The sequence below is a fragment of the Cupressus sempervirens genome, chromosome 5, assembly GCF_028749045.1.
Source record: "Cupressus sempervirens isolate cs-2001-9-10 chromosome 5, ASM2874904v1, whole genome shotgun sequence".
Taxonomy (NCBI): domain Eukaryota; kingdom Viridiplantae; phylum Streptophyta; class Pinopsida; order Cupressales; family Cupressaceae; genus Cupressus; species Cupressus sempervirens.
Genome location: NC_143122.1, coordinates 918585585 through 918596373, shown reverse-complemented (window position 1 = coordinate 918596373; position 10789 = coordinate 918585585). Strand labels below are relative to the sequence as shown.

Sequence of the window (10789 nt, the reverse complement as noted above, 5' to 3'; positions counted from 1 at the left end):
CCATGAGGTATATTTATCACATCTCTCCTTAAGGAATGATGGTCTCCCATGTAATGAGAAGCTCCATGGTGAAAATTGAATAATTCTATTTAAATAGAAACATAGGAGAAAAGAATAGACTCACTGAAAGAAATGTTGGAAGATTAAGGACTAATTGGTTTTTACTATATTCTATAGAAAAATTAAGTGGAAAAAAAATTTAAACTTATTTGCATAAGAAATGATGGCAAGTCAAGGTCCTCTCTAAATGATCTACACAAAGTTTACTTAGACCTTGTAAAGTCTAGTTGGAAACTATTAGTATTTAAACATTAAACTAAATTTCCCCTTTTTTTATTGACCAACCACTAGTTATGAAAATAAGAGGAAAGGTCAAAGAACCGTACAATGTGGTTTGAGATTTGTCTGATACTTTATTCATGCGATAATTCTATAAGAGGTTCTACTTGCAACCACTTGTACCATGTGCTTCCCCTCAACATATTAAAGCCAAGTCAAGTAATGACCAAACTTTGTGTCAAGAGTTTGTCTTACCATTGGCTTGAACAATATGGTATTCATGCTTTAAATAATGATTATGACACAAAATGTGAATGGGATATAAGTAAAATGCATAAATGTTTTGTTGATCAAATGCTACAATCTACAGTAAAATACAAGCTCACCATGCTTAACTAACCAAGGTAGACTATTGTCTAGCATATAGATGTCTATCTAGAATTTAGAGGTAAGGCTTTTAAAATTTAGTAGTTGACCTTTCAACAAATAGTGCAAACATGCTATTACAGAATTTGTCTGCAACCATGCTTTAAACATGGATATCCAAATAAACAAAGACATCATTGTAGCTAAAACTTAAAAAAGCATGAAATTCAAGGAAGTAATTGCCATAGCTTGATTCAATAAAACCAAAAATTTGAAAAAGAAGTAGTGATCACTAATTATATATAGTTACAAAACAATAAGGATTGATTTTAGATGGTTTGAGTGTTAAAGTCAATTTTTTCAATTTCTCTTAGTTGACTGTATAGGTTATGCTAAGCATACCAAGGCTATCATGCTATATTTTTTTTCAATGTATTTGTACTCCAAGTTTACAAAATATGACTTTTTGGATCTTAATTTAATTCCTAATCCAAGCTTGCTATTTTGGAAATGAGTGTTTGATTCCGTTTTCTTTTAGAAAGTCTTCCATTGAACTTTCTTGTGTCATAACTTTGTGGACAATGTGTTGGTCTAGGTATTCTCTATTGAAATCTCTTGTGTCATTCTTTTTTGGACAATACATTGATCCAAGCTATCTATGCTCATTCTCCAAATCTTTCTTAGCAATTGATGTCTTTTCTACCTCATCTTCAGAATTTTTTCTGTCACTTTAAGATGTCCAAACTTATAAAATAGCATATCTATGACAATTTTTAAAATAGATATTTGACTAATAGCATAATATAAAGTAGATCTTTCTTTCTAGTTGGTTTTTCTATGATTCCCCCTACACAACACGCAGTGGATTCACAAAAATAAAATAAGCTTCTCTAACTATGGACAAGATGGGCCAGCCAATGATAACATACAATCAACCTACTATGTTTAACTGTCATACAAATAAGCAAGAAGAACATAAGTACATATCAGCAATGACCTATTAAGTTGTTTTAGGACCATAAAATGCATTTTTTATGTAAAAGAACATTAAATGTTTTACACATTCTTTTGAAACCTTTGCACACGAGTTTCCTACGAAAGAGCATGGTTTTTCTAGCATATGGAGCAACCATATGGGCTACTATTCTATCTCCTATTTTTTCCTATAATGGGACCCAAAATACATGGATGCAAGGGGTTTCTTGATTTCTCTATTGATATATATTAAGAGAAGAAAAGAAATCTAGCCTTTATGGATTCATCATAAATCATAATATGATCATCTACAAGGAAAGACCTCTAACTTACATCTTTCTCAGTTTTTCTAGAATTTAAAATTTGCCTTCTTTATTAACAAATGATTATATTGTAAAACCCTCTTAGCAATATTATAATTTGACTTTCTATGGAAAAATTGTCCTCATTATCAATGATTACGTTCTTGTAATTGAATTGACATGTATTTTCTTCTCCTTTGCACAGGTTGCTAGGATCCTTTTACTTACAAGAATTCTTTTCTTTTCCTTAGTTTCTTCTATGCTATTACTTTAAAAGCTTTTGTCGATGCTGACGAAGCCGACTTTTTTTACAAAATTAGAGCTCCCATCTTAGCACAATGATTCAAATGATAACAAAAATTGGACATTAAGCATGGAAAAAACATCAAATGTAGAAATGATTCATGAATTTCATGATGCAGGTGCATCATAGGGACATCTTAAGAAGTCTAGGAATGGAATTGAAGATAATGCATATAGCACTGAACTTTAAATTGGATGAAATTTTACTTGTAGGTACTTGTGATAACATGTAAAATGAGGGAAGACTTGACAAAAATCATGGCTATAGTGTTGTTCAAGATCGCATGGTTCTTACAAATGTTAATGGAAGCATAGGGGCATACCAATTTAGTTGTATTAATGAGGAAGGACAAATGGAATCAGTAGGACCTCTGATGGAAATTGTAATATGATAGAAACTAGAATTACACATATTGTAAATAAATATTATTTTTCTATGTGTTAAGCTTTATAGTCTTAGACAATAGGAGTATTTAACATGCTTGACCTGTAAGTATATGTGCACTGTTGTGAAGAGAAACAAGCCTGTATATGACATGTGGAGTCAAGAGGGCATGAAGAGGAAAAACATATCATTTAATAATAGGATAGCTCCATTGATGTCTACCACCTACAACACTCAGAAGCCCATGCCAATAGTAGAGTTATATCTTTATCAAACGTATAAGCTCCCACCCACACCTTTAATTTTGAATGTATTAGGCTAAATTATTGTGTCTTTACTCATTTAGCTTAGGACGTAGCAGTATAATAGTTCCAGTGTCATGCTCTATATGCAATGATTTCATAAAACATATCAGTTGAGAAAAAGACAACTGCATTGATGTCTACCAGCTACAAAACTCAAAAGCCCATGCCAATAACAGAGTTATATCTTTGTCAAACATACAAGCTCAATTATTATATCTTTACTCATTTATCTTAGGACATAAATATTTAATTTAAACCAGACTAATCTAAGTCCTATAAGGATTATTAAAATGATCTACATTTATTTATCCAAATTACAAAAATTATCAATAATTAGAAATAATTTACGAATAAAGAATTTTAAAAAAATTAAACATTTGGCAAAAAGAGGGGTAAAAATTTATTAAGACAAAAAGAAATACAACAAGGAGAGCTCAAAAAGGAGCTCGATCCTGAGCAACAAGATCATGAAATTCTTGCACCATCTCAAAGGATTGTTGCCTCCTTTCCCTAATATTCCAACCCGGATCATGACTAGATGCCCATTTGGCTAAACAATTAGCAGTTCTATTCCATTCACAAGGAATATACGTGAACCTAATGAACTGAAAAGGGGAAGAGAAGAAAAGAATCAGCTTAACAACAGTAGCCAGCTGCCAACTAACATCCTCAAGCTCTTGTGAAGAAAGCATGTTCACCACCACCTGGGAATCAGACTCACAGATAAACTTACTCCATCCCCACAAGCAACACTGTTTCACAGCAGATAAAATAGCCTGAGCTTCCATGAGATTGTTAGTATAATCACCCTTATGAATTGAGAAGAAAAATTTAACATCCCCAGAACTACAACGAGCCACTCCCCCAATACTAGCCGGACCAGGATTCCCACGGGAAGAACCATCAGTGTTAATTTTCAGAACTCCACAGGGAGGAGGAGTCCAGTGCCCATCCCGATTAACCCAACCCTTCCTTTGATGGTGAAGCTGCCTGGACATACAAGGAAACCTATGAGCTGCAGCCCCATCCTGCAGATGAAAATTGAGGCGATTACAAATAGCAAGATCAATCGGATCTACACCCCCATCAAGCTCACACTTCACAAGAATAGTTTCCTAAAGAGAATGTGATATTTTCCACCAAAGATGCAAAACACCAAGCCAAACATCTTAGAATATGTGACGATTCCTCTCCAACCAAATATGCCAAAGTATGAAAGATGGGCCAGCAATCCAAGCAGCATGGAGAAAAGAAGACTTGGAGGGAGCAGTACCCAAGCGGGCCCAAAACTCAGGCAAAGAGGAAGCATGTCGACAAGAGCAACCCCAAGCGCTCCACCAAAGGTGCCATATCTGAGTAGAATAGGAGCAATGGAAGAAAAAATGGGAGACAGACTCCTCTCCATTACCACACAAAACACAATAAGAGGGGCCCTAAAATCCACATTTACAAAGATTATCCCAGGTAAGACAACGGTTGTGAGCCACTAGCCACATGAAAAAATTGCACTTGGACCAAGAAACTTTATTCAAAACTTGCTTCCACCAAGGGACCTCAGCATCCCCAAATAATTGTCTAGTTATCTCCTGATACCCAGTAGAGACATGATATTTACCAGACAAGGTACCACCCCAAGCCAAAACATCTGGACCAAGCAAAGAAGAACACTCTCTAGAGGCCAGAATTTGAGAAAGCTCCTGACGATCCATGTCTGTACCGCCAGGAGGCCAATCAGAAGAATGCTTCCATCTGTAACGAACAACAGGTCCCAATTGATAAGGAGTCTTGTAATGAGCCACTTTATCCCATCCAGCGGCAAAAAAAGAGTCACAAAGAGGTTGAAGATGAGGGTATATGGATAAAATGGAAGGGAATCCATCCCAAGCATCAGACCAAAACAAAGCCTGAGAACCTCCTTTACATATCCAAAACAGACCCGTCTTTACCAACATCACACCTTTTTTCAAAGAATGCCAAACCATTGAGCCACGGCCTTCAAGAGGAAGTGTAAAAACAGAGCAAGGATCATCACCACGAAAATATTTATGAGTGATAATACGAGCCCAAAGTTGATGTTGTCCAGAGCACCATTGCCAATAAAGTTTAGCAGCCAAAGCTTGACTACTCAATAGAGTAGATCGAAGACCAAGACCACCCTCCTTATTAGGCCTACAAATAGTTGCCCAATTAACTAGGCTCCATTTAGTACTACACAAATTACCACTCCAAAGGAATTGTCGAGAAAGAGCATCAAACTCCTTGAGAAAGTAAATAGGTGCAGCGTGAACCATGCTTCGATAAGTAGGAAGAGCTTGGATAACAGCTTGAAGAAGAGTAACCCGGGTAGCAGTAGAAAGCCATCTATGAGTCCAATGATTTACCTTATCCTGAAGCTTGGTAATCAAATTTTTCCAAAAGAGATGCGGCTGCCTGGAAACAGCAATAGGGATGCCAAGATAAGTCAAAGGAAGTGATCCTATCTGAAACTGTAGGATACCACCAATCCTGTGCTGAATAGAATCAGGAGTGTTAAAAAAGTAAATGGAAGATTTGTGCTCATTAACTTTCTGGCCTGAAGCTACCAAATAAATGTCCAAAGCATGTCGAAAGCCTTTAGCTTCCTTGATCCTAGCAAGACCAACAAGAGTAGAATCATCAACAAATTGAAGATGGGAAAGAGAAGGTAAGCCATTACCCCACCGCCAGCCTTGAATAGAATTCTGGGATACCTGATGCTTAATGAATCTACCCAAGCCTTCAGCCATGATGATGAATAGATATGGGGAGAGAGGGTCACCCTGGCGGAGGCCTCTAGAAGCACCAAATAGTTGAGAAGGTTGACCATTAATAAGAACTGAAAAGGAGGCGGAAGTAACACAACTCATAATCCAACTCACCCAGTCAAAGCTAAATCCAAAAGAAAGAAGAATACTCCTTAGGAAGCTCCATTTAAGTCTATCGTAGGCCTTAGCCATATCCAGCTTAACAAACATGGATCTCTCCCTGGAAGTAGCCATAGAGTGAATAGCCTCAGTAGCAATAACCACCCCATCCAAAATTTGTCTACCAGCAACTAAACCACCTTGTTCTTCTGAGATAATAACGGGAAGCCACCTTTTCAATCTCTCAGCAATCAACTTAGTAATAACTTTGAAAACCATATTACATAAGGCAATTGGTCTAAAACACTCCAATTGATTAGCACCCTCTCTCTTAGGAATAAGAGTCAAGAATGTAGAGTTCAAAGCTCGAAGCATCTGCTTGCTAGCATAGGATTCTTTAACCACCTCCAACAAATCATGATTAATGATGTCCCAAAATTCCTGAAAGAATTCAACTGGAAAGCCATCAAGACCAGGAGCCTTCCCCTTAGGCATGCCAAAGACCACCTCCTCCAGCTCTTCCAAAGAAATAGGACGCATGAGATAATCATTCATTTCTTGAGTGATAAGGGAAGGAATACAGGACAAAATAAGATTTTCTTCATTATCAGCAGGAGGAGAGTCCTCAGAGAAGAGGGTAGAGAAGTACCAAATAGCCTCCTGGAACAAAGCTGGCAAGGAATTCAGTTGGATACCTTGAGAATTAACCAAAGAAGAGATAGTGCTCTGATTTCAGCGAGATTGCACTATTTTATGGAAAAAGGTAGTGTTACGATCACCTTCGTGGAGCCAATCAACTCTAGCCTTTTGCTTCCAAAAAATTTCCTCTCAAAGTTCCCATTCTTCTAGAGCTCTAGAAGTAAGGGATTCAGCCTTGCCAAGAGCCTCTGAGAAACCTCGATCTCTAATCTCCCTTGTGACAAATGAAAATCTATTTTTTGTTTTATTTTGAGGCAATATAAGACAAGAGGACACCTATTTTTTAGTTTGTTTGTTGTTCCATTTGTAATTTAAGGTCCCCAATGCTACTTTTATCCCTTACCATTGTAAGAATAGGGCCCCAAAATGTGAGAAATTCTGAATCTGCAAACAAAAATGTACTCATTGAGTGAGTTGAGAAAATGTCAACATGCATGCAAATTTTTTTGATAGATGGTTGATGTTGGAAAATATTTATTGGCAAAATGCACAAAATCGAATTATAATAGACTCAAAATTTACCATGTTTGTAAATATTTTGATGTTGTATACTAGGAAAAAAATAATTAAAAAACAAATCTTAAGAAATTCCAAATCGAAATCCATGCAAAGACCTAAGCATGTATATATTTTGTCAAATGCTAAAATGAGCAACAAAATATATTGAACTGTTTCCAAAAATATTATCATCATATGAACATTTATTTACACTTCAAGAGACTACTTGATGGATTGCAAGTTTTGGCGTAAGATATATAGGGATTTCTTTGTAGAGTAAATCATTACTAGAGCCATGCAAAAATACAAAAAATCTAATGAGTTGAGAGAATTTCCATCAATTTAATTTAGTTTTTATTTAGCTCAATGGGTTTGAAAAAATATAAGAAAGTGGCATGGTTACCAAATAGGATACTAAGAAAAATTAAAAGTGAAACACCAAAAAGCTCAATCAAAAAGATAGTAGAACAATTTTTCCTACAATATGCAGAGTTATTAATTTCAGAAACCAAGAATTCTATTTATTCTAATGAGGGATGGATTCATGTTGAATCACTACTCATGAATCATGGGACAATAAGTTTGACTCAAAAACTACACAGTTAAATCTTGATAGCAATATCACACATCAATAAAATTTATCCTATAGTATGTAGTGCATACATATTTTTAATTTCATTTTTATTAATTATTCTTATTTTTTCATTAGTCCGTATGCATTTCGCTAGGGGTTTTATATTTTATCTATTGAGAATTTTAAAAGAAAACTATTCCAACCAATGAACAAATGGCAGTTTAAAATTATTAATACATTGTAATGTTTTTTTTTATTGCCCAGGCTAGAGTGGACTGGAAAGATAAAATAGACAACTGAAATGCAAGGACAATGTAAGATTACTTAATACTTTTTAAACATGACATTTAAGACTATAGTTACAACTGTCGTGGGTGAATGCCTTTCCATTTATAGCTCCAGATTGTTCCTAAATTTCTTGTGAATTGTTGTAGACCTTTTGGATCTATTCTAGAGTCTAAGATGATTTTTAAGTTCCCTGCAAACAAAAGTGAAAATTGATTTGATATTTGTTTTTCCTTTTGGGGTCACTATCAAAAGTTATCTGTAATTTTTTGTTGTCATCAAATTTGTGAGTTTTTGATAGATTATTTAAATACAATTTTGTAGATAAATTTGTGCAAGGTTTTCTCCCACTGTAGCAGAGCTTAACTCTGGTATGATTTCCCCCATTTCGTAGTGTAGTCTTTAGATTTTATGATAAAGGAGAGGTCATTGCATTGGTTTTTCTATGATTAGAATTCTTAAGTCATTGGTTTCTGTTATTTAAATTTGAAAAATGAAGATTTTTTGGTTTCTGTCTTTGTCAAACGTACAAGCTCCCACCTACACCTTTACTTTGAATGTCTTAGACTAAATTATTGTGTCTTTACTCATTTAGCTTAGGACGTAGCAGTATAATAGTTCTAGTGTCATGCTCTATATGCAATGATTTCATAAAACATATAAGTTGAGAAAAAGACAACTCCATTGATGTCTACCAGCTACAAAACTCAAAAGCCCATGCCAATAACAGAGTTATATCTTTGTCAAACATACAAGCTCGATTGTTATATCTTTTCTCATTTATCTTAGGACATAAATATTTAATTTAAACTAGACTAATCTAAGTCCTATAAGGATTATTAAAATTATCTACATTTATTTATCCAAATTACAAAAATTATCAATAATCAGAAATAATTTACGAATAACCAATTTTTAAAAAATTAAACATTTAATGACAAATGAAAATCTATTTTTTATTTTATTTTGAGGCAATATAAGACAAGAGGAAACCTATTTTTTAGTTTGTTTGTTGTTCCATTTGTAATTTAAGGTCCCCAATGCTACTTTTATCCCTTACCATTATAAGAATAGGGCCCCAAAATGTGAGAAATTCTGAATCTGCAAACAATAATGTACAAAACCCAACTGTATTTCTTAAGGATAATTTCTATAGATCTCAAATGCAGTTTCGACAGCAACTGGATAGCTTGAAAATGCCACAAATGTGTTATATTTGTCAGGAATGCTATCTACGAATGAAAGTGGTCCGTACATCAGAAGGTCCAGTATGCAATAGATGTTGACAAGAAAAGGGAAACAATTGTGTTCTTCAAGGCTGTGATCAATCGGCCGCCTTCCGTAGGCAATTTCTAGTGTAACCGCCCAAAAGCTGTACACGTCAGCTTCTGGACTGGTTTTCCCTGTTATGTAGCACTCTGGAGCAACATACCCCCGCGTGCCCACCACCATGGTCGTATGGGAAGCCTCCTAGTCACGTTCCATCAGTCTCGCCAAACCAAAATCACCCAACTTTGCATTGAAATCAGAATCCAGCATTACGTTGCTTGCCTTCACGTCTCGATGAACGACACGCTGGTCCCACTCTTCGTGGAGATAAACAAGGGCAGAGGAAATTTCACAAGCGATACTATATCTTTGGCTCCAATCCAACGTATCCTCCTCTTCCCCAAAAACGTGTTTATCCAGACTCCCATTTGGCAAGTACTCGTAGACCAGAAGTAACTCTCTCTTTTCGTGGCACCATCCTAAAAGCTGCACAAGATTACGGTGTCTCAACCTGCTGATTGTTTGAACTTCGGAGACATACTCCTTTCTTCCTTGTCTAGATCCCTAAGCTATTCTTTTCACAGCTAGCGCCTCCCCGGTGCCGGGCAGGATTCCTTTGTAAACGCTGCCGAAGCCGCCTTATCCAAGCTTTTCTTTCTCGCGGAAATTTTGTGTCGCGGCACTGAGCTCGACGTAGGAAAAGCTTCGGGGGCCATGAGAACAACATTTGTCTAGCTCTTGATCGCTCTCTTCCCTAGCCTTACCTTCGACTGTTCCCCTTTTTCTGAAATGCTGCCACCAGCGAACAACTATGAAGCCACATAGGACCACAACAACGAAGAACACGCATATCAAATAAACTTTCACAAAAAATCTGTTTGCATTGCCATTTCTAAGTAATTCACCAGGAGGTCTGACTTCTCACGAATATTCAGAAGTAAAATTTCAAACTTTTACGATGTGCGTCTCTCTGTACTCTCTAGTGGCAGCCGAGAAGCCAATCTTGATGTACTCTGGTAGACAGTTACTCAGATCTATTGTGTGGTTAAATAGAGGAATTTTGGGTTTAGAAGAATTATACCAGAGAAAGAAGTGCAGAACCTTTTCTAGACCGTCATAATCCACCCAGGCATCCCATGTCGCGTTTGTGAGATTTTGGTGTGTAGAGCAATTGAATAGACTAGATGTATTGTGCGAAAAAATGAACTTCGAGAAAATGCTATTGACGTCGATCCCAACATGATTGTCATCAGGATCCCAATCGTTGTTGTATGTATCAAACTTCGCACTGCACAGCAACCATCTGATAAGATGATTGTTTAAAGCTTTCCTCATTAAACAAGCCAAGAAATCCACCATAAGCGTCCTCTGGTGGTTCCAGTTCGAATGGTGCCATGAAGAGTGCAAGTCCATCTCCATGATTATCGTATATTTTGTTGTTCAGAACAATATTGAATTGAAAGTAAGTTGAAAAATTAGCCAGAGCTTAAAGTTGAAAAAGTTGAAAGTAAAGCATCTACTTAGATAGCTTTTGTTTAAATAATATAGAAAAAAAAAAATCCATAATGAAAACTTGAAATATATTAACACCCACAACTTCAAGTTTGTGTACCTTAATAAAATCATTCTGATTCAAACATGTTTATTGAACCACCCATGTATATTGT

The 10789-nt window shown here is 36.0% G+C and overlaps 1 protein-coding gene across 1 annotated transcript; it reads right to left on the bottom strand.

The window, feature by feature from the left end:
• Positions 1-9323: 9323 nt before the first annotated feature.
• LOC149558924 (L-type lectin-domain containing receptor kinase IV.2-like) lies at positions 9324-10541 on the bottom strand. Its single transcript, XM_089831124.1, has 4 exons — positions 10151-10541; positions 9887-10039; positions 9705-9760; positions 9324-9608 (listed from the first exon to the last, which is right to left on the bottom strand). The coding sequence occupies exons 1-4, from the start codon at positions 10539-10541 to the stop codon at positions 9324-9326; spliced, it is 885 nt and encodes a 294-aa protein (XP_089687250.1).
• Between the last annotated feature and the right edge of the window lie 248 nt (positions 10542-10789).

What these genes read in the sequence shown, in the direction of transcription:
- LOC149558924 (XM_089831124.1), bottom strand. Translation starts at nt 10,541, where the DNA reads ATGGAGATGGACTTGCACTCTTCATGGCACCATTCGAACTGGAACCAC. An exon ending in TAACCACACAATAGATCTGA is followed by an intron (nt 10,040 to 10,150) that starts GTAACTGTCTAC and finishes ATTCGTGAGAAG; the next exon opens with TCAGACCTCCTGGTGAATTA. An exon ending in AAAAAGGGGAACAGTCGAAG is followed by an intron (nt 9,761 to 9,886) that starts GTAAGGCTAGGG and finishes AGCTTGGATAAG; the next exon opens with GCGGCTTCGGCAGCGTTTAC.